General features: G+C 45.7%; 1 protein-coding gene across 2 annotated transcripts in view; it reads left to right on the top strand.

Annotated features, from left to right (window-relative positions):
* RSU1 (Ras suppressor protein 1) overlaps positions 1 to 17,608 on the top strand; it is a 122,385-nt gene extending 104,777 nt beyond the window's left edge. Inside the window, exon 9 of one of the 2 annotated variants that reach the window (XM_074157097.1) lies at positions 16,962 to 17,608. In XM_074157097.1, the coding sequence (XP_074013198.1) occupies positions 16,962 to 17,064 (103 nt within the window). In that variant the 3' untranslated portion in view covers positions 17,065 to 17,608. The remainder of the gene's footprint in view (positions 1 to 16,961) is intronic. The other variant, XM_074157096.1, reaches the window with a different exon arrangement.
* The last annotated feature ends 6,555 nt before the right edge of the window (positions 17,609 to 24,163 follow it).

Below are 24,163 nucleotides of genomic sequence, written 5' to 3'. Positions count from 1 at the left end.
CATTGCATAAGAAGAGCTTTTTATATAGATGTTGGATCAATTGGCAGTGAGTTGTCAATAAATGTATCTCCTCAACACTGTGCAATTGACAGGCTAATGAAGTGCTTTCTTGGTGACAGAGAGCTGTTGACAAATCTTTTGCCACTTTGCTTTTCCTACTCCTGCACTGGCATTTCTCGTAAATCCGCTCCGTGCCTCAAACTTGGGGAATACTAGGGCAGTTTCACAAGTAAGGAGGTGCCGTTTGCTGCCTTGTGTGCATAGGCTGGGTTTTGGCAAGCCCATTAGTAGCCTACGTGTTGAGGAATGGGAAAGTAAGGACAGTAGTCCAAGGACCACGTTTGCCCTCCCCGCAATGTGTTTTACAGCATGTTTCAAAGAAGACGCAGAGTAGGTGTCTCACAGTTTATCCTCCAAGTTTGCAGCTTGGGGTATGTCTCCCCGTTGCTGCACTTTTTCTGCTTTCATTGCTACCGTGGCATTTAGACTGATTCAGTGCAAGTGGTTTCAATTCCATGTTCCTTTTCCTCCTGCCCAGAAGCAGGTGCAACCACTGGTTTATTTTGCATCACTCTTGAAGGCTCCCGTGGGTGCCTTTTGCAAATGCCTGATGATCAAGTAAACTAATTCTTGTCCTTTTAAGTAAAAGTTCATATTTGTTCTTCTAACTCATGAGCGTACGTAAGCACCAACGATTTAGAATGAGTGCTGCCTACCTCCAGCAAAAAGATGTTCAGCAAGAACAGATCATAGCGGTATGCATAATCCCACCTTCCTTGTAAGAGAAACTATTTTGGTTAATGCATGCATTAAGAAGTTTACAGAGTGACTCATTGCCCCTAGCTATTACTAGCACTTGATGAGAAGACATAATTTTCATTCCAGTGTTCAGAGCCAGCCTAGATGATTTTCATATCTTGCTGTATAGTTTGTGGCTCGTGAGCTGTACTGCAAGTGCAATTTGCCTGTTTGCTTGCATGGTTAGTAACAGCCATGTGTAGGTGATTTAAATAACAAAGAACATGCTGTTTGATTGACATCGTAAAGCCATATTTGGTTTTGCACAGTTTCCACGATATTCCTCAGCTGCTAACACTAATTACAACACAAGTTATTATGAGACCTCTATTGTAATTTTTAAGTAACCTAGAGGTCTTTGCAATTCCCAAGTCACTCTGTTCAGGAGAGAGCCAAAATAAGAAATGTAGGTGGTTTTCAAGAAGATTGTGATGAGGCTATCTCACAGGATAGCCCGTGCTGCCTGGTGTGCACTAGGGGTTTTTCAGTTGTCAGGAATAGATTGCATGGCATTAAAGGCCAAACCTTGCACCCACCAAAATCAGAAGCAAAACTTGTATTGATTTTGTTGAAATCAAAATCAGGTTGACACTATGCTGCCATTTCATCTTGACAGACATCAGGGGAGAAGAAAGCCTTTCAAAAGGCTCTGTGTTCTTCACACTGTGGGCCTTGAAAGACACAGAAAGCAACTTGGCAAGTCATGCGGATTGGGTGACACCAGAACTTACTGATGTCAGTGTGACTGCTGGTTTCCAAAGGGGTGGCCAGCTCCTGGATTTGCAAGGGGAAAGGAAGCCAATGTAAAAATCTGCAACGGAGCAGGGGCAAGGATTCATACAGCAAGCGAGACTTCTTGCTTCACCCAGCTCATCCAGCCCTATGAAATGCAAATCTAGGAAAAACACTGCTGTCAGGAAAAGATGTGTATATCACAGGTTGTTTCTGGTAGATGAAAGGAAGCTCAACCCTTCGCTCAAGGTGCTAATGGCATGAAAAAATATTATGCGATTTTCCCGTTGTTTCAAAACTACTTCCAACCGTAGGCAAGTTTGTTTTACAGAACAGAGCTTTAAGAAAGAGGCCAAGCTAGAAAAGAAATGGTAAATATTCAAATAAATGTTAGTGTCTTGTGTTACCTCAGGAGCTGGTTCAGTTTGCTGATCGCTCAGTTCCAGTGTGGTCTGAGTAATGAAGAGCTGACTAGTGAGCCTAGTTTGGTGTAATTCCCTGATTACTCTTGAAGTATAACAAACCCAGAAAGACTGTAATGAAAAATAATAGAAAGGTAGCTGGGGGCTTAACTTATGATCTCTCCTCATTACAGTAAGCGACATTTTCATTGCAGTGTTACCATAAAGATTATTGGCTGCCACATAACATAGGTCCCTCCTGAAAAGACTCTGGAACAGCTTTGTTGGCACAGTAAAAGCCATGGAAGAATGCCAAAGATTTGCTTAAAACCCCGTAATTGTTTGCCAAATATTAATGGTGTGATGCTTTGTTCAAAACTGGCTGGAAAATGGGGTGAATGGTCTGTATCATTTTATTACATGGTACCTGTGTGATCATCGTTGGTCTTCTGCAGTAGATGTATATAACTGGAAAACCATTTTATTGATATTTTGTGCTTCCATAATGAAGTACTTGATTTCTGGCTTTCAAAATTCCAGCATTTTAACATGAATGATGACAAGGATTTTGAAGTTGACTTTGAATCTCCTTGCTCCTTTGCATGTACGTGGAGCTGTCCGAGCACAACTCACCAGAGTGTCTGGAATATTGACATCATTGGAATGTTTGTGCCAGTGTTGGCCAGGGGGCAGTTGAAAGGGCTGTATTTGGGAACTGCAAAGAGATTTAGTGAGGAAGATGGCATAATTCAATATTTGCATTGACCTGTTATGCATGTTCATAAATTCAGTCCAAGAAGGCTCCCTTGGAACAGCCTTTCTGCAAAGTGTATCCAACATGAGTCAAACAAAGCCAACTTGGGTGACTGGGTGAAATTGAATTGTCTGTGGTGTGTAGCACTTCAGATGTGATCCTTTGTGTCAAAAAGGTGAAGTGAGTTTCCTCATTTCTTCCTCTTTTTCCTGGTGGTGCTTTTGAGCAAGCTAAACCCAGTGGGCTGGAGGAGCCGGGGGATTCCGCCACCGATGGCAGTGAGCAGCTGCTCCATATCCTTCTTCCCTTGTCCTGCCAGTAACAAGGCTAACCACAAATTCAGAACACGTATATACACATGGCCAGCCATGAACAGGTTGGCGTGTCAGGAGGACAGATGGCCACATAAACACAGAGAGGACAAACAACAGCCAGACTGCATTTCTAGGGATCAGTGCTCAGGGAACACCTTATGTCAGGGAACCCTCTAGTACCTGGCTCACAAATCTTGATATTTCAAGTATCAGCGCCCCAGACCCAGTCTTACCACCCTAATGTCCCTCAGCCTCTCTGGGAGCTAATCCCAGACCCTTGGCCTCTCCAGTACCCAGGACTCAGTCCATCCTAGTGACCAACTACTCTGGCTTGAAGTTTGCTGGTGGGTCATATGTGCATGCTGTCAGAACAGAGAGCACACTCACACAGAAAACAGTTAGAAACATGATTTAGGTAGGACAAAGTGGAGGTAATTTGGCACAGAGTTTAACCAAAAAGCGTGCTGACCAGCCTCCTTCTTGCACACTATTTGGCCTCGTTTATTCCCTGATCCTCTCTCCATTTTCTTGCACTTGTTCTTGGCCATCCACCTTGATCCCTCCCTTCCACTCTCTTGGTCTTTCCCCTAAACAACTCATAAATCCTGTGTAATCCTTCAATACTTTTGCTCAATCCCAAGACTCCCCCTAAGCATCCCACAGTAAGTCCTATGCGTCCTTTACACAGTGGTCCCCAGAACTTGCACGAACTTCCAGAAAGAGTTTCTTGTGTTGGGTCACGCAGGTGGGTTGTGCAACGGGACTGGGGCTTAGTCCTTCACCTTTGAGGGTCTCAGGAGTGGTGATTCAGGGGTGTTAGGTTGAGTTCCCCACTGTGTCACCATGTTCCTCGTCACCATTTGGTCTTTGTGTCTATTTTGAGGAGCTGTTTGGCAGCCGGCCCTGCAGCCTGCAGGGGTGACGAAGGTAGACACCCTGGGAGAGGGATGTGAGCCGGCCCAGCAGAGCAGGGCAGCTATATAAACCCTGCATGTGGAGAATTGCGGTCCCCTGAATGTTCTCCTTGCTGCTGCCAGTGAAATTGGTCATCCTCAGTGTGCAGCAGAGCAGGCTCAGATTAACTCAGACACTTCAGTTTTGCTTTAAAAAAAAAGGAGAAAAAACAGTCTGCATATCAGGATTTCCCCAGAGTCCCTTCTATACATTTTATTGGTACACTTTGTCTAGTTACTGGAAAAGAAATACATACTTGCCAGACTTAGAATAACTTTAAAGAAAGTTCCTTGGCTTGCACTCAGCTATTTTTACCCTCTGTTTTCCTTTTTTTTTTTTTTAATGTTAATTAGGTGCACAGCAAAATGCATGTAGTAGATCAATAATAAAGATTATGTAAGGGGATTTATCTGAGCAGCGAGCCCCTTAGTGTGGCATTCAAAAAGGAAAATGAGCACTGGTTTACTTGAGCCCAAAGGACTCCATGTAGACAACAGCATTAAAATAATATCAGAATGAAGACGACTGTGGTCAACTGACTCCAGGAAGGTGTCTGTGCTGCGTGGCAGTTTATTTTCTGCACCGTGTTTGCTGCCTGTCTGGGGTTAGTGTGAGAGCAGGCAGGTGGCCCTGAACATAATCCCAACACCATGGTTTGGTGAAATGGAGCAAAAAGTTGATGCTCATGGAATTACAGAAAGATAAAGGCAAAGGTTGTGATGATACAGATGACTTCAGTAAACAGAATATACTTCTTTCTCACTTGAATAGTCTTTTTCCTTCTTGCTGGTGTGTTTTTCTCTGCAGCCACCCATGTTGGCTTCTACTGAAGAAGCTGAGCATGCTCATGCAAATTCTGTGGCTCTTAATACCTTTTGATTCATTAGGTAGAGCATGTTCTAGTGGACACCTCAGCCATCAGGGTTTGCAGTTGATGCCTATATCTGGCACTAAATTGTTTTCTCTAGTTATACGTAAGTGGCAAAGCACCATTTGATCTCTGAAAAGAAAATAAGGGGAAAAATATTCCACTGTGATCTGTAGGAATTCTTAGCTGTGAGGACTTCAGGTTCTGACCTATGAAGTTTCTCCATGCCTGAGGTGGATCCAGGGACTCGTCTGCACGTGTAGGCTGAACCACTCGTGGATCCATTCGAAATGGAGAGTGAGAAGGGAGATCAGCCCTCCTGGATGTGCTTGAAGATGCGAGCCGCAGTGAGAAATTCTTCATAATTGGGATAGTCTGGTAAGACTCTGTCCAGGTGCAGAAACAAATCGTTCTCTCCCTCGTCCTCTCAGGCTGCAGACTCATTATACTGGGCTAGCAGGGGGTTGATTTATCAACATAATAGATTGTCTAGATGAACTCTTAATTCATATTTGTCACTGTTTTTAAAGAAATAAGCACAAGCACATCCTCTCCTTTCCATCTTCATGACAGTTCCATGGAGATCCTCCTTGTGTGACTCTCCAGCTCTGTATCACTGCTGAGATTTTCAGTGCTGAGCTCGTTGGGTGTTAGATAGGTCTGACTTTCAGGAAGCAGATGCTGGTGTTCCATTTGCTTTCAACACCCTCTCTGCCAAAAGCCACATTTCTTCTTCTTTCAAGTTGGGTATGCAAAGTCATCAGCCAGTTTTGCAAATCTTGACCTGTATGCTTTCCTTTAAAAAAGACTTCTTTTTTCGCTAGGTTTCTATGGGCTTCCAGCTGTGCTCCCCTCACAAGCCTCTCATTTAAAGTACTTGCTTCAAAAGGCTGCTAGCCTCAGAGCATATAAGGAGAAGACTTTCTTTTATTACTGTATATTAATTAAAGAAATGCCTAACACCTACTTGGAATTTATTTCTGAAAGAAAAAAAAAAAATTAGTTCTCCTTAACATGCAAGATGGTGAGTTCAAAGCAGCAGGGATTAAATTAACCAGTTCAAGAGCAGATGTGTCTGTCTGGCAGAATTAAAATTATCCAGGAATTGCCAGACCTATAAGAGAGCAGGTTTTTGTAAATCACGGTTACCTTGGCTCAAATCTCCCCACACAGCCACATCTACCCCAAGGTGTCTCTTTATACGTCCAGCTGGACTGTATTCCCTTTAACAACTGCTGTGCTTGGGCTGCTGAGTCGTCATGGCAGGACTGGTGATGCTGTTGTGAGGAGCACCAGGCCAGAGGTCCATCTGGTCAGGGTCCATCTCTGACAGTAACCTTCAGGTAAAGAGGGTGGGAAACATGGCAGGTAGAGGTTGAATCTTTCTCTTCTTCAAGTGTATGGCACAGCAAATGTAAAGGGGAGAGACTGGGGTTGAGGGATCCTGCAGAAGGGAGCCCTGTGGGGAATCGAATGATGAAATGGCCAGTAGGAGACACATGGGATGACTGAGCTTACTTTGGAGGATGCACGTTCTACACAGTCACCGAGACAGTGAGCTCCAGAACAGTTTTGGCAGAATACTTTTTTTCGCTTACTGAGATTTGGAGTGTTTGTAGGCAGGAATTCTCAGTAAGTCAACGTTGGACTGTATGACTCAGCAGAGTCTGTAATGTAAGGTAGCTAACAGCTTGTGAGAGTGTGCGAAGTGGGAACAGAGAGGGAGTGGTTGCTTTGGGTGGACTTCATCTAGCATTTTAAAATATCTGAACACTGCCCACTGTCCACTGTAGTAGGTGAAAATCTGTAACAGAGTATAGCAGCTAAGCATCTCACAGTAGACACTTATATTTGGTCACCAAAAAAGCTTTCTACTCCACTGGCTTCATTAGCCATATCTCCACTGACTGCAACATGGGCTTGGATACCCATCTCTCCACCTGGACTGAATCCTCCCCTTATCTAGTTCAGACTCCAAAAAAAAATGAAACTAGCTACAAAAAAGAGCTAAATCAAGATGGGAAGAGGTGGTCAGTTCTGCTGCAGAGTGCCTTTGGGGGTTAAGACGCCAGAAAACACTTGTGGGGATTAGGGATTTCTGGTGAAAAGTCTCTTTGAAAGGTGAAGTGCAGGACTTGGGAGGATTAGGGAGGGTGACGCCAGGGGAAACTCTGCAGGAACTTTGTGTTATGAAGATTATTGGGGCAGGTGAAGGGAATGGGTTGTTACACTTCAGAGTGTCTTGGGGCTGGGCTGGGTGTGGAGATTTGGGGCAGTCTGAAGTATAAGGCACAGAATCATAGAATGGTTAGAGTCGGAAGGGACCTTAAAGATCATCGAGTTCCAACCCCCCTGCCATGGGGGGTGCCACCTCCCACTAGACCAGGGTGCTCAAAGCCGCATCCAGCCTGGCCTTGAACCCCTCCAGGGATGGAGCATCCACAACTTCTCTGGGCAACCTGTTCCAGTGCCTCACCACCCTCACAAGAAAGAATTTCTTCCTAGTATCTAATCTAAATCTCCCCTCTTTCACTTTAAAGCTGTTACCCCCCATTCTGTCGCTCCACTCCCTGTTAAAGAGTCCCTCCCCATCTCTCCTGTAGCCCCCTTCAGGTACTGGAAGGCTGCTATAAGATCTCCCCGGAGCCTTCTCTTCTCCAGGCTGAACAACCCCAGCTCTCTCAGCCTGTCTTCATAGGAGAGGTGCTTCAGCTTCCTGATCATCTTCGCGGCCCTGCCCTGAACCCAGGTCCACGTCCTTCCTGTGTTGAGGACTCCAAAGCTGGACACAGTACTCCAGGTGGGGTCTCACGAGCGCAGAGTAGAGGGGTAGAATCACCTCCTGTGACCTGCTGGCCATGCTTCTCTTGATGCAGCCCAGAATGCAGTTGGCTTTCTGGGCTGTGAGCGCATGTTGCTGGCTCCTGTTGAGCTTCTCATCCACCAAGAGTGTGAGTGGGCAATAGAGGAAGACAAACTGGTACAGAGTGGAGTGTTTTTACAGTACACTAAGAGCTGCAGGTTTAGTAGCCGACACGCAGCACCGCCAGCCCCTGCCCCCTCCAGCCACTCAGCCCTGCCTCCACTTGGGAACACGAGGAGTGAGCTGGTACATGGGCAGATGACAGGCTAAAGCCGAGGGTTTTTGAAGAATCTTGCAGAGACCTTCAGATGATGAACATCTCTGACATCGCTGCCATCTGCTCTTGGAGCACTCACAAACAAGGGGCAAAAAATTAGCTGAATAAAATGAGTCACTCTTGTCTGTTCTTCCTTACTAAGAATCCTAAACCTGCAGTTTGCCATCCAAGTGTGGAAGGAAACCAGATATTTATTTAACTTACCCATGCAGTGCTCCTCTTAATTTAAATCGTTTTACTTATGTCACAGAGAATAAATATAAATTGTGGGTAAACTACCAAAATAATGATACTTGCAAAGTAATTTTAAGCCCCACTGTTTTCCCTCACTGGTACATCACTGGCAAATTAAACCCCATTATCTGCCCCTTTTCTGGGAGAAGATGTGGTTTGAGGAGGTAAAGTGTTAGCAGCTCCCATGGGAGCAAAGGCCAGTCTCAGTCGCTCAGAGGAGATACCAGAGCAGCAATCAGCTACAATAAAACTGAAAGCATCTTACAGTAAGTGCTTGAGAATTGTAACAAATACAGGCTAGCCTGCATGTATCAGTCTTCACAGAGTCATAGAAGGGTTAGAGTTGGAAGGGACCTTAAAGATCATCACGTTCCAACTCCCTGCCATGGGCAGGGACACCTCCACTAGAGCAGGTTGCTCAAAGCCCCATCCAGCCTGGCCTTGAACCCCTCCAAGGGACGGAGCAACCACAACTTCCCTGGGCAACCTGTTCCAGTGCCTCACCACCCTCACAAGAAAGAATTTCTTCCTAAGATCTAATCTAAGTCTTCCCTTTTTCAGTTTAAAACTGTTACCCCTTGTCCTATGGCTACACTCCCTGTCAAAGAGTCCCTCCCCATCTCTCCTATAACCTCCTTCAGGTACTGGAAGGCTGCTGTAAGATCTTCCCAGAGCCTTCTCTTCTCCAGGCTGAACAATCCCAACTCTCTCAGCCTGTCTTCATAGGAGAGGTGCTTCAGCTTCCTGATCATCTTCGTGGCCCTCCACTGGACCTGCTCCAGCAGGTCCATGCTTCTTGTAAGCACTTCTTTGAGCTTTGGGTCTCTAGTGATATCACCACTGATTCAGGATTTCCCCTCTCCTGCTTCAGCAGCTGCTGCTGGGGACCGTCCTTTTGTGGTCACTGTAAATACCCACCTTTGAAGCTGCATCTGAGCATTAAATACCTGCCTGAACCTGAGCTCAAAGCGAACAGCACTGGAATGTTTCACCTTTGTTACTTAGATTCTAGTGCATACCTGGAGGTAGCATCTCTCCAGGATCATATTTACCTGTGCGTGTCCTTTCCATACTGCATACTCACCCTGTAGGTCTATTACAGGCATAAAGTGAGAGCAATATATTTCTTATGGCTCATTCTTGAAATCCTCTTTCAAAATGCTTAACTTGAGAAAATCAATGTGTACATTAAACACTTTACACTAGTTCACCAGCTTCCACAAGTGAACTTCTTTTCACCTCTGGGAGATGTAGCCTTCAGTTAGTAAGTGTTTTGTTGTACAAGAGAGAAAAATTGGAGGCAGTTGTGCTGAAGGTGGTTTTTTAAAGTGGTTCTTGAACTTTATGAATTTTAACTACGTTTCTTTTTTAAATTTGGAGATTTTAGTAGCAAGAGTGTATGCTTTCAAATTACAAGGCTTCATGCCTGATCTTATGCTGTAAATTGCAACATTTAACAATTTGTAGTTTAATTTAGAAGGATCACCTCCTTTCCTAAATGCTTAAGTAATGTGGCAGGCTGTGGTTATTGATTCTCTGAATTTATTACAAGAAAGCTGTATTCACTCTTTCCTCTTGGGAATGCCGCTCCTGAATGGCATACTTGCTAGTGACAGCTTAGACCCCTGATACATAACCAAAGACCTTGCCTAATATCCTTGCAACTGCTTAGAGAATTTTTATTAAGTAAAACCATCATTAAAGTAGACAGAATGATGAAGTTTAATGAGCATCTTTCTCACTTGATACTGTTAGTTTTGCTGCAGCAGCCGTAATGCTCACATTTGTTAGTTCCAGTGGGGCAGATAGGAAATGCAGGGAGATTTTGTTTATGTTTATATTTGCATACAAAGAAACATTTATGTTCGTGAGAGATACTTGCTTTGAAGAATATATACAAGGAAAGAAAGCAACTGGAAATCTATATCTGAGGGCTTTCTACATTTTCAGTCTTGCATTTAATCTCCCCTTCCACTTCGACGTAATGAGAAGGCTGAAGGCTGCATGCAATACTGTAGCGGTGAAGTCTACAAAGGTTCAGCAGTTTGGGAACTGTGGTTATAATGACTAGCTTTTGACTGGTGCTGCAAACTGCAAATATCTCAAATATTTATTTACACTCCAGATTTTATTCTTCAGCTGAGGTTTTGGTCTGCGAGCTGTGTGCAATGTTCTGCTCAGCGCTATTCCAGCCCCGTGAACAGGCGGCATTCCAAAGTATCAAGCGTGAAAGCGCTGCCATGGATGTATATCAGCAATTATCTCACAATTCTGCCTTGAAACAGTACCCACAATCTGCCTCAATATTCCTTTGTCTGTTTGTGGAGACCATCTGCCTTCACTAAGGGTCTGGTCATACAAGCAGCTATGTCAAGGTACCATCCCCTAGTACATTGCCATCCATCAGCTGAGCTGCGTTGCTGTCTGTGTGCGTGTCTTCAGCTGACCTCCGCTGCCGAGAGTGGTGTGCGAGTGTCTCTGCCCAACACGTTTGACTTCACAGTGGTGCCAGAGCACGAGCATGTACACGGTTAGTTACTACAGCTTGGCTGACAGATGGCGACGTGCAAGCTATGGTTCCTGTAGCTGTATCCTTCCAGTAGGTTTCAAAATCATTAAGGACTATATATGTAAACTCCACATCTATTACAGCCAAAGGGTTATAGGTTCCCCTGTAATTCAGATACTTGTATCTCTGTGCAGATCAGCTCCATTAGTTTTTCCTTTTGTTTTTTTCCTGGTTTTTTTTTTTCCGTGGGAGCTATAGAAGTGGTGTCTGTTGTTGTACCAGAAGTTCATTGAAAATTGTGAATTCTCTTTTCCCTAGTGTAACAGAAGGCAAATTCTGTCCCAGAGGCATTATCACAGTCATTATTGTATTTAAATGTTGTTGTGACACCATATGTCTCCTCGTATTTGATGTGTGCAAACACAAGAGAGAGTCCCTGTCTGCAAAGGCTTATATAATCTAAATACATCTGATCCTTGCTCTTTATGTAGCTGACTACTGTGATAGATTGTAAAGCACTTATCTTTGGTTGAGATAGAAATGTGCAGCTGAAACTTCCTTGAAATTTTGCCAGAGCAACCTAAGTAGATATATTTGATTTGCTTATTTCAAACTCGGTAATTACTTTCCTGGATGAAGTTTCAGTGCACATGCAGAGGAGTGGTTGGACGTGAGAATAAGTAAAAATAACATAAAATTCTACAGCTGTCTGCAGCTCGTGCACATCTACTACTAACATAGTATTTGCATGAGCTGGAGAGAAATGCTGGAGCACCAGTAGCACTGAATATCGTGAGGAGCAAATATCAAGGGAAAAACAGCTACTAAAAATACTTACAGGTCAATTGGGATTTTTACTGCTTAACACATGCAGTGGCTGCTGGACCTCATTTCACATTCAAAAGGTGTTGCCCAAGTTGACTTTACCAGAACTCCGAAGTGCATTGAAAATTGTCAATATTCAGTTTCTGCACTTCAAAAGCATCCATGTAGTCAGTAGAATTCCCACCACACCCTTTTACTTCAGAAAAATGTTGAGTAATCTAAGTTCTACCAGTCTGCAAACTTGAACATTTGCACTGAGAAAGCAGGAAATAAGAGACACAAGGAATGCCAAGTGTCGTCTGAGAGGGAAATTTAAGTAAAGTTTCCAAAGCAAAAAAGTGGAGCCAAAACCAACCCGCGAAAAAAACCAATATGTAACACCTGAAAACCACTAAAGCTGTTACAGTCCTCACTGGATTGACACGAACAGGACAAACGAGCTGTGGGACAGCAGGCACAAGACGGTGACAGGGGACTTCAGGTCCCATCTGCAGAGTTTTTTGAGCTCAGATACAGCGGATTGGTGGATTCTCTGTTAATTCAGTGCTTAAAGTCCCAAGCGGGGACTTTCTTATTATATGAGAAAAACCTTTCATTCTAGCCCAACGTAGCATTATTTCTCTAGAGCCAAAAAACAACTTGAATGTTAATTTAGTATTTAACTAGCCATTGGTGTTTGCAGATTTGAGCATGCATTTCCACTTCTCTGTTGTTAACTTCTCAGTTATAAAATTATTGCTGACATTGGTTCAAATGCTACACTGCATGTCATTGAGAACAGGGTGCTGCTTGTCCCCTGGCCTTTTTCTACCCTAGATTGGTTTCTGATGGGACAGCCTCCTTGAATGACACTTCTGCACATCAGTATTTCCTGATGCAAACACATCTCCTTCTGTATCTTCCCTCCTTCAACTCACATAATGCCTTCCAAAACAGGACAGTTATTTAGGACGGTTATTTGATTAGCATGCATACAGTGTGCTTGGATAAAATATACCCTTGTGCTGTTGGGGTTATTTCTTATGAAAATAAAAATATGTGTATCGTAGCTAATAGTCAGCGCGCAGTTATGATGGAGGGTCAGGGCTCTCTGCGTTCACCAGGAAATGGCGTCTGATCCCTTGTCAACAGTAGGTGATGGCACACCTGAAATTTCAGTAAGGTGAAGTCCTGTTGTAGTTTACAGTTGTAGTTTCCTTGAGGAAAGCTGTTGTGGGTACAGTGCACCTTGACAGCAGCCTGCTCAGCAGCGTGATGTAAAACTGCAGCTGCTGAGGAGCTGAAGGCGAGGACTGCCTCTCCACCCCACCATACAAGAAGCTCTATTCCCATTCTGCAGCCCAGGAACCCCAGAGCTGAAGTATCTTCCAGATGCAGCAAAATACAGCTCAGAGCAGATAGTAGCTTTTAGCCTCCTGACTTCCGTATGTCTTAGCTAAAATCTCCCTGTATCTGACATAGACAGCCCCTCTATAACCTTATAGCATGGTGATTCAAGAGTATGTTTGTTTGGATCCTTGTTCAATGTCTCTTGCATACAGTTGACTGCATGTCCGCAAGGTCCTGTAGAATCACAGAATCACAGAATCTTAGTGGTTGGAAGGGACCTTTGAGATCATCGAGTCCAACCACATTAAAAAAAAAAAAAAAAAAAAACCAAACACAAAAACACACAAACAAACAAAAAAACACAACACAAAACCAAACAAACAACAACACCCCCACAAAAAAAAAAAAAAAAAAAAAAGCAAGCAGCATCCATCAACTAAACCCCACACACAACACCCCACCACAAACCAACAATCCCGGGCACTAGAGCATGCCCTGAAGAGCCACGTCTACACGTTTCTTAAATACCTCCAGGGATGGTGACTCCACCACCTCCCTGGGCAGGCTGTTCCAGTGCTTGACCACTCTCTCAGTAAAGTAATTCTTCCTAATATCTAATCTAAACCTCCCCTGCCGCAACTTCAGACCATTTCCTCTGGTCCTGTCGTTATTCCCTTGGGAGAAGAGGCCAACACCCACCTCTCTACAGTTTCCTTTCAGGTAGTTGTAGAGGGCAATGAGGTCTCCCCTCAGCCTCCTCTTCTCCAAACTAAACATGCCCAGTTCCCTCAGCCTCTCCTCATAGGACTTGTTCTCCAGACCCCTCACCAGCTTGGTGGCTCTCCTCTGGACACGCTCCAGCACTTCAATGTCTTTCCTGTAGTGAGGGGCCCAAAACTGAACACAGTACTCGAGGTGAGGCCTCACCAGTGCCGAGTACAGAGGCACGATGACTTCCCTGCTCCTGCTGGCCACGCTATTCCTGATACAGGCCCGGATGCCGTTGGCCTTCTTGGCTGCCTGGGCACACTGCTGGCTCATGTTAAGCCGGCTGTCCACTAACACTCCCAGGTCCTTTTCTGCCAGGCAGCTTTCCAGCCACTCTTCCCCAAGCCTGTAGCATTGCCTGGGGTTGTTGTGGCCGAAATGCAGAACCCGGCACTTGGCCTTATTAAACCTCATCCCATTGGCCTTGGCCCATTGGTCCAACCTGTCCAGGTCCCTCTGTAGAGCCTGCCGACCCTCAAGCAGATCAACACTCCCACCTAGTTTGGTGTCATCCGCAAACTTACTGAGGGTGCACTCAATCCCCTTATCTAGATCATCAATGAAGATATTGAACAAGACTGGCCCCAAAACTGAGCCCTGAGGGACACCACTGGTGACCGGCCGCCAACCAGATTTTGCTCCATTAATCACAACTCGCTGAGCACGGCCATCCAGCCAGTTTTTTATCCAGCGGAGGGTACACTTGTCTATGCCATGATTCTCCAGTTTCTCCAGGAGAATGCCGTGAGGGACAGTGTCAAAGGCCTTACCAAAGTCCAGGTAGACAACGTCCACAGCCTTCCCCTCATCGAGAAAGCGGGTCACATGGTCATAGAAAGAGATCAAGTTGGTCAGGCAGGACCTCCCTCTCATAAACCCATGCTGGCTGGCCCTGATCCCTTGGCTGCCCTGCACATGCCTTGAGAGCTCACTCAGGATGATCCTCTCCATGATCTTTCCCGGTACCGAGGTCAGGCTGACAGGCCTATAGTTTCCAGGATCCTCCTTCCGGCCCTTCTTGTAGATGGGCGTCACATTGGCCACCCTCCAGTCATCTGGCACCTCTCCTGTTGACCAGGATTGTTGATAAATAATGGAGAGAGGCTTGGTAAGCTCTCTTGCCAGCTCCCTGAGAACCTTTGGGTGAATGCCATCCGGCCCCATAGACTTATGCGTGTCCAGGTGCATAAGCAAATCATTAACTACTTCCTCTTGGATTACAGGGGAGTTGTTCTGTTCTCCATTCTTATCTTCCAGCCCAAGAAGCTGAACTCCCTGGGGGTAGTTGGTCTGACTATTAAAGACAGAGGTAAAGAAGGCATTAAGTATCTCAGCCTTCTCCTCATCCTTGGTTGCAAGGTTTCCCCCCGCATCCAGTAAGGGATGGACATTCTCTGTCACTCTCTTTTTGTTGATGTATTTATAGAAACTTTTTTTGTTGTCCCTTATATTAATGGCCAGGTTGAGTTCTAGCTGGGCTTTTGCCTTCCTGATTTTTTCTCTGTATGACCTAACACAATCTCTGTACTCCTCCCGAGTTGCCTGTCCCCTCTTCCAAAGGTGGTAAACCTTCCTTTTTTCCTTAAGTCCCATCAAGAGCTCTTTGTTCATCCAGGCCGGCCATTTTCCCCGCCCTTTAATTTTGCGCCTCATGGGGACAGCCTGCTCCTGGGCCTTTAGGATTTCCCTCTTGAAGAGCGTCCAGCCTTCCTGGGCTCCTTTGTCTCTCAGGACTACCTCCCACGGGACTCTCCCAACCAGGGTTCTGAACAGGTTAAAGTCTGCCCACCGGAAGTCCAAGATGGAGGTTTTGTTAATCCCCTTCCTTACCTCACTATGAATGGAAAACTTAACCATTTCATGATCACTAAGCCCAAGACTGTCTCCGACCTCCACGTCCCCAACTAGCCCTTCTTTATTTGTGAACAGTAGGTCTAGCAAGGCACCTCCCCTGGTAGGCTTACCTACCATTTGTGTCAGGAAGTTATCCTCCATACACTCGAGGAACCTCCTAGCCTGCCTGCTCTCTGCTGTGTTATATTTCCAGCAGATGTCTGGTAAGTAGAAGAAGGAGAGGCAGTCCTTCGCTGTAGAAGAAGGAGAGGCAGTCCTTCGCTGACATTAGTTTCAGCCTGCAAAGCAAAAGAGGTTCTGTGGCGACAGTGCTGACAGCTACCCATCCAGAGTTGAACACATCAAAAGGCAATTCTAGGAAGGCTTGACCCCAAGCCCCTAGATCTGTCCTGTTCCTTGGCAAAGTCCACGCAAATATGGAGTCACAGTGACCCAGGCAGGTGGAGCAACACAAGGAAGGCTCTCCTGGGAACTGGTGCTGTTATCTTCGGGAGCAGAATTCCTATCGGGCGGTAGAAATTGGTGTCCAGCTTGGCTGGCAAGAGGCCAGCATGAGATTAGGGTGGACACTCACCAGCATTGGGCTGAGGTATTAACAGGGAGATGCCTTTCAGAGGGATCTCAGTATTTCTGTCATCGTTGCCAGTGTTTGTGCAGCTGAATGAGCAGAAGCAAAGCACGTCTCTGTTCCCTTCGAGATACAGACACCCCCGCAAAGTACGTCTTCAAAAAGCACTTTGTGTCAATAAGAGAAGTTAAGTTTGAGCTGTGTTTATTTTGGGTAGGTTTTTAATTTAGTTTAATCAGGATTACTCATAAATTATCTATTAATTACTATGTGATATTCAGCAAGATCCTCTCAGCCATGTAGTCTATTTAGCTCTGCTGTGAATGCTAGCCATCTTAATTGCAGGATACTTTGTCAACATTTAATCAGTGGTACTTACTAATGTGGCATTGATGTGTTGGTAGCTGTCCCAGTACTATCAATCATGTGCGAGCAGCAGAGGCGGCTGTGACACCATTGCTCTCTGTCACATTATCAAGCTCTTGGGTTTTCTGGTTAGGGATGATGCTCACTTTGTTCTAAGTGGGCACTCTATCTCTCCAGTTCAACCCAATTTTTGTCATTGTCGACTTGAATACACATCCTCGCAGCCTTCCGAGCCTTAATCCCATAACAGCAGAATAAAGGTTGGTGCTTTCTGAGGGCGAAACTGATTGCTCCTTCACTGCTCCAAAGGCCTGCTCTTCCCGATGTTACTCTTCTGATAAGTCACAAAAAAACTAGCACTATGGACTGCAATGTGCCATCTAATAGAAAATTCAGTGTATTGAGACGAAATAAATACAATGACCTTCCTTTTCTTATGTCTAGTAACTAGACGCATTGTTTAACAAGCTGCAGAGTAAAAGCCTATGTTTAATGGATGTATCACAGGGGTTGTATCACAAATATTCTTTGTCTCATTTCCTTCCAGCCTTTATGGCAGACACATGCAGGCGAATCCTGAACCTCCAAAGAAGAACAATGACAAGTCAAAGAAGATCAGCCGTAAGCCTCTGGCAGCCAAGAACAAATAAGTCCCTGGCTTCTGCCTCTGTTTTTATATCTTTTACATTGCTTTTGCATGTGCCTATAATGTTCCTACGCATCTCCTGTTACTCATAAGAAAGCAGACACTAGAGGTAAAAGCAATTTACTATGTATACTGCTTTAGAAGATACTGCTTAAGGAATACAAAATTACATATTCTCCTAATTATGGTCACGTTTATGTAGCCATTTAATATATCACTGTTAAACACATTTTAGCTTTTCTATTTATATGTATATTAATGTTCCTTCTTCACCTGTGTCACGTCCTGTTAATATCAGGGGTTTTGCACCTATATTATACAATACCAAATTTCGTATAATATTCCAACTGATTTTAATAAAGGTCTTTATTTGTATTGTGCTTCAGTTTCTTCAGTAGGACTTCCAAATAGCGAATTCCTTTGGGAACTTGCAATGTGTTAATTTCTTGTGTTGGAATGCAATAGCATTTTATCTGATGCAAGTTAGTTAAAATGTAAAGCATTCTGTTCAGGGAGTGAAAAATTTTAATCAGTTTCTATTTCTTTTTAACATTTCTGTGTCCTGCTTTTTTGCCTTGAAGGTTATTTTGAAATCAAGGAGTAGGGAAGGGAGAGAGGAATGGAAAAAAAAATTGTCTTTGTAAAGAGCTGCCAATTGCCAGCCTCAATTTGAGGAAAGAGAACTTTCTCAATTGAAGAAAATGGTATTTCTGCCAATTTTTTAAGTGATTTTTTTTTTTTAGGCAGAAACCCCAAATAATATATTTAACCTCTGCCGTGAAAGTGCTTGTATTGAAGAGCTGTTCCAAATGGCTTTTGAAAATGCCACAGGTTCTATATTTATCTGTACAAAGCCGGCACCACAACCAAGCTCAGAAGCCGCAGTTGTGAAGTGATTAAACAGCAAATTGTGTAACATCTGAAATAGCTTCAGGTCTTACCAGTGGAGAAGAAAAACCTAAAATCTACAGACAATGATTTCCAGTCATTTTTAGTCTTAGCAGAGCAAAAACTAAGCAGGAAACTGGAGGAGCAAGAGCAGATATTCGCACCCAAACCCGGATGGCTCATGTCCTGAATTCCAATTTCATGAATTTCCTACCTGAGCAACTCATTGCCAAATTTCGGCTGCAAGCCAGGAAACACGTCAGACTGCTGAAACTGGCCTGTTGTGTTCAATAAGAGAAGAAAAGGGTTTAAATACCTCGTACTAGAAATATTACATTCTACGAAGGCCATTTTGTACCTGAAGACTGTTATCACTACCAGCCTCTTGATAGCATTTGGGATTACCCCAGCCTTTAGGTAATACACGGTTGCCTTAGTCTGGCAATAAATGTATTGACAGATATTTTGCAACAGATTTTTTGAATTGGCAAGCATGGCTAGGAAGTTGGCACCAATCTTTAGACATATTTTAAGTGGTCTTTGGTACTTCAGAAGAATGAGGCAGTCTTGTTAGGCAGATGGAAAACAGTAACAATGGTAGACTTGTCAGGAACAGTCAATTCTATCTCAAGCTCTGCAGAGAATTTTCCAGACTTCATAAGTGATCTGTCTAGGGGAACAGGTCCAACTGAAACAGGCCCATGGAGGTGCTAGGTTGGGTGCATGAGAAGAATTCACAGCAAAATCTGCCCTTCCCTCTCCTCGCCCCCCATTTCCCCCGGCTGGAATGCACACAATTAAATCTAGTGTAGGCATTAACACGTGAGGGCACCTAATGACAATAATGATAATCATGCTACAAACAGCCCTGAAGAAATGTCAGTGAAATATCAGAAGGTTCCCAGACTGCTACTGCAGATTCCTTTGAGAGCAAAATAAATAGCAAGGGCACATTTATCGGGAAGCGGTGAAGAGGCTCTAAATCCTTCCCCCAGCATCCTTCCCCGGCACTGAGCGGTACCCAGCCCTTTAGGGTGGCCATAGCCACAGGGCTGAGCCACCGTCCTCCTGACAGATGCCTTCAGCCGTGGCTAGACCCCTACTTTCAGGCTTGAAGATGTTTTATGTATGCTCACTTCCAGCTAAACCTGGGCATGGTTTTCTGTGAGTGGGGCAGCAATATGGCTCCCCTTTCATTTGAACAAGAGGGAATGGCTTCAAGCTGCAACAGGGTAGGTTTAGACCGGATATTAGGAAACAATTCTTCACGGAAAGAGTGGTCAGACACTGGAACAGGCTGCCCAGGGAGGTGGTTGGGTCACCATCCCTGGATGTGTTTAAGAGTCCTTTAGATGTGGTGTTGGGGGATATGGTGTAGGGGGGAACTTTTAGAGTAGGGTTGATGGTTGGACTCGATTATCCCAAGGGTCTTTTCCAACCTGGATGATTCTATCATTCTATGAACAGAAGTCCAGCCAGAGCTAAGTATGGGGCCGGGGGGTGTCGGAGACTGCACCCATTGCCTGCTCTGCGTCTTGGGATTTAGAAAGAGAAAAGTTGCTACGGGGCTACCAGGGTTTCAAAGCATGGAGTGGCGTCTCTAATGTAAAAATCAAAGCCTGTTGGGGAAGGCCTGATAACGTTACTAGTGGGAAGCTAAAGCACCGCTTTAAAATAAGCTGCTGATTTTCAGACATTAGTCAGACATTCATTAACTGCAGTTGCAAATTTTGAAAGCGTTGAAAGACTCACGCCAGCTCTCCTCTGCAGCATTTCAAAGTATTGATTGGAGCATTCCTGGGTGTCCATAGCAAAAAAAATCTACCCAGCCTTCCCACTTCTTCCCCCATGAAGGAGGAAGAAACACAGTTTTGACAATCAAAAGCAAGAGTGAGGGGTCTGGGGAAGAATAAGTGAAAGGCATAAAGATGAGAAGGATAAAAGAAATCCTAAAGGGAGAAGTATTCTACTGAAGATGATGGCAAATGAGGAAAAAAAGAAGTTTCTTGAAAAGAAAGATGAAAAAATAAGATAATGATCTGAGAAGATGATGGAAAACTGAAATGTATAAAGCTTTACAAACAGAAAACAAAATGGAGGGAAAAGGAGTGCTTTTCAGAGGCTCAGGGCAGAATAAAAGACATGGGGAAGAAAAGCAAACCATCTGGGATGAAACATGCTGATGTTTTAGTGTTTTTGAAAAGGTACCAGCTTCTTACAGCAAACTACACAACAGTTTTAATATGAGTTTGATGAGGTTATGTATCTGTTCTCTAGAGCCGTAGCTTTTTTAATATTTAAAAACAACTTGTTTCATTTTACTGGGTCACATTTCTTTCCCCACTGCGCTTCAAGGAGAGGAACCGCTGTGTCCTACTGCAATGAACCAATTAATGAGTGTCACAGCTCATGAAGGTCCCTCTGATGGTCCCCATGGTTATTTCTCCAGAGGATCCATCAAGCTGAGGCCTCTTCCAGTGAGCCCTTGGGTGCTGCCCCGAGGCAAGTGATTGCATTGTGCCAGCTGGAGCACAGAGCTCCATAAAGACAGCTCCTTTTGCTCCTCTGGGCAGTATTGTTTCACTGGCCTGGTTGACAATGAGATCCCTGATCTCAAAGTGGCTTGAAAAGGACTTTTTGACTTTGACATCCATTCATTCACAGTCACTCATTCGGGTTGCCTCTTTGGACCAACTTCTCGTACAGCCAACAACAAGCCGCTTCAAGGGGAGAAAGTGATTCCTGTGAGAAGGAAATTTGCTTTTCACAGCTTTCCAGTACCTGGGAGCTCTTTGGAACCAACAATGCTCTGTTTTGATTTCACATACAGTGAACTGGAAAGAGTTTGGCCATTTTTTTGTGTACAATGCACCCTGACAAAGAAAACTTTTTAAAATTACCATCAGACCAATATGCTGTGCCTGTGCAAAGAGTGGCCTGGGGAATGAATGCTCCTTGCTAAAGATAGGGAGAACAAAGCCAGAAATCCCACATGGGCAGGCACCATCCAGTGTTCTTGGACTTACAGTGTCTGTTAACCCTATATTGCCTGCTGCAGTCCTTGTAATGGACAGGTAAGGGTTTAAAAAAATCCACAAAAAAAAAAATCTCAGCTCTGAGAGCTCAGGCACCACTGTTACTCTCTTTCTTATTTAAAATGGAGGTGGGGAACATTTTGTGATTATAAAGTTTCACTTTTTTACAATTCTTAGTCTGGAAATATGTTTCCCACGGAGTCGCTGGTATACAAGCATCTTTCTTTTGGCTTTAGCCAGGTCTTTCCTATTAAGGAAATGACACTGTAGCATCTGTTCATCAATTAGCTGCCAGCCTTGCAGCTGGCAAATCACACCAGCACCATGGGCATTTTTCCTGAAACGGCAGCTTGTTTGGAGGTATGATCCAAGCCGGTGCGTTCCTCACCTCCTTCCTCCAACACCCTGTCTCCTCCCCATCCTCCTCCTCCGGGCTCTCCCCACCACACTGCAGTGCTTGGGGCTGAGTGCTGGGCTCTCAGAGGAGCCAGGGAGAGGGTGAAATGTTCTTCCTGCTCTGCCAGACCCCCCTGCTCCCTCCCGAGGGGCAGGGTGAGGTCAGGAGGCTTTTCCATCCCCGACGATGCTTGGGTGCTCTGCCCTGGCTCACGGCTTGTTGCTGGTATGGAAACTGGGAGGGCGAGACTGTGCCATCCCTGCTCGTGCTGAGCAGCAGGAGCTCCGGAGACAGGTATTATTTCCAGTTTGGAGCGGGTGGTAACTGTTAATATCCTCATGACAACCAGGAGGAGTGAGATTGTCATCAGTTATATTGGTTGTTAATTTTGTAAATATTAACAATTTCTAGGATTATGGCACAGGATGTGAGCTGTCAACTTGCTTTATTTTCCTCCTACTCCTTCTTGCAATGACACATCTTTTATCCTCCCGGATTCGTGCCATGTGTTTGTTGCCGTGCGCTGACACCGGGGCTGGCAGATGTTCTGGGATGAAACGACGATCACCTCCCAAAAGTTAGATTTTTTTCTTCCCCTCCTGGGTACTTTGTTTCCTCTCATCTAAGGAGCAGTAATTTGCCTGTAAAGCACAGTGATTTATAAGTGCTTGTGGCTGGTTTCCCTCCAGTGCTGCTGCCGAAGCCACTGCCTTTGGCACAGCCGAGCTCCCGCCTCCCCTTCCAGCTCACCTGTGAGTGCCGCCCCCCAGACTCCCCAGAGCAGGAACTGAATTACGGCTTACTGGGAACCATTTCCCTGTTTGAAAAAAAAAAAAAAAAACCACCCTTAAAAATTGACATTTTTACAATATACCTCAGGAGCAAAATTTTGACGGTATTTTTAGATCCAAGGAGCATGGCAATCGTGCGACTCCCGGCCGCAGCACTCACCCCTGCAGCTTGATTGGCGTGTTCGGAGGTGGCTTTGGAGACAAGGTGGGATGGGAGGCAAAGAACCGGGGAAGGCGGCTGTGCCAGGGTGCTCTCTCCTCACCTCCACTCCCTTGCTGCTGGCGAGAGCCTCTCTGCCCTGCTCCTGTGCCCCGAGCAGCCCTGTGTGCCCAGCCGCTGCCCAGCCAGGCAGTGACGAGCCCCAGGCCAGGCGTAGCTTCACAATTTTCCTGACATCCTAGTTACTCAGGATAATGTTTCAAATGGCCTAGCACCGGGGCAGCAGCCACCAGCGTGGGGAGCATGGCCATGGCCAGACGGGTGCTAGCAAGGGGATGAGCCTGGCACCGAGCTGAGCCCTCCAGGCTGGAGCGATGCCTGCCTCCGGATGGTGGCACATGGGCACAGGACAAGATACCCCCATCATTTCAATAATTGTTTAAATGGGGTGCCCTCTGCACAGGCTGGCATCCTGCAGGCCCTCGGGGGAAGGTTGGCCAGAGCTCTGCCTGAGCCTGGGCGATGCTCTGCTTCTCCTGGTTTTGTTAATCTTTGCTTTAGAATCACAGAATCATAGAATAGTTAGAGTTGGAAGGGACCTTAAGATCATCGAGTTCCAACCCCCTGCCATGGGCAGGGACACCTCCCACTAGAGCAGGTTGCTCAAAGCCCCATCCAGCCTGGCCTTAAACACCTCCAGGGATGGGGCATCCACAGCTTCCCTGGGCAACCTGTTCCAGTGCCTCACCACCCTCACAGGAAAGAATTTCTTCCTAAGATCTAATCTAAATCTCCTCTCTTCCAATTTAAAACCATTACCCCTTGTCCTGTCACTACACTTCCTGACAAAGAGTCCCTCTCCGGCTCTCCTGTAGGCTCCCTTCACATATTGGAAGACTGCTGTAAGGTCTCCCCAGAGCCTTCTCTTCTCCAGGCTGAACAACCCCAGCTCTCTCAGCCTGTCTTCATAGGAGAGGTGCTCCATCCCTCTGACCATCTTCATGGCCCTCCGCTGGACCCGTTCCAACAGGTCCATGTCCTTCCTGTGTTGAGGACTCCAAAGCTGGACACAGTATTCCAGGTGGGGTCTCACCAGAGCAGAGTAGAGGGGTAGAATCACCTCCTGTGACCTGCTGGCCATGCTTCTCTTGATGCAGCCCAGGATGGGGTTGGCTTTCTGGGCTGCCAGTGCACATTGCCGGCTCATGTTGAGCTTCTCATCCATGAGAACTCCCAAGTCCTTCTCCTCAGGGTGGCTCTCAGTCCATTCTCCGCCCAACCTGTATTTGTGCCTGGGATTGCCATGTCCCAGGTGCAGGACCCTGCACTTGGCTTGGTTGAACTTCATGCAATTTGCACGAGCCCACCTGTCAAGCCTGTCCAGGTCCCTCTGGATGTCATCCCTGGCATGGAAATGGCAGGCTGGTGGCAGTGCGGTTCCCAGCAGCACAGAGCTATTTCCAGACAGTGCCTGAGGTGTGGGGACACCTCCCGCCCCGGGTGATGCCTCCTTATCTTCTCATGCCCACTGTGTGCCCACTGTGTGCCCACTGGTGTCACCCCGAGCTCAGTCAGCAGCATTCCCTGGGACCAATGCCCCAGGGCAAAAGTGACTCCCAGGAACCCCCAGTGGGGCTGGGCATGGCGGTGCCTCGCTGAGGAGCAGCTGGAGGGGAGCAGAGCCAAAAGGCTTGTCTGGGGCTCGGCCCCACAGCCCGGGACACCACTGGAGGAAGGACAATGCGGTGAAGGCTGTGACGTGCCGGGACGTGGGTGGCTCAGGCCCTCAGTGGCAAAGTGGGTTTTAGCTTTGTACTAAGCATTGTTTTCCC

The sequence above is a fragment of the Numenius arquata genome, chromosome 12, assembly GCF_964106895.1.
Source record: "Numenius arquata chromosome 12, bNumArq3.hap1.1, whole genome shotgun sequence".
Taxonomy (NCBI): Eukaryota; Metazoa; Chordata; class Aves; order Charadriiformes; family Scolopacidae; genus Numenius; species Numenius arquata.
This window is presented reverse-complemented; position numbering and strand designations above follow the sequence as displayed.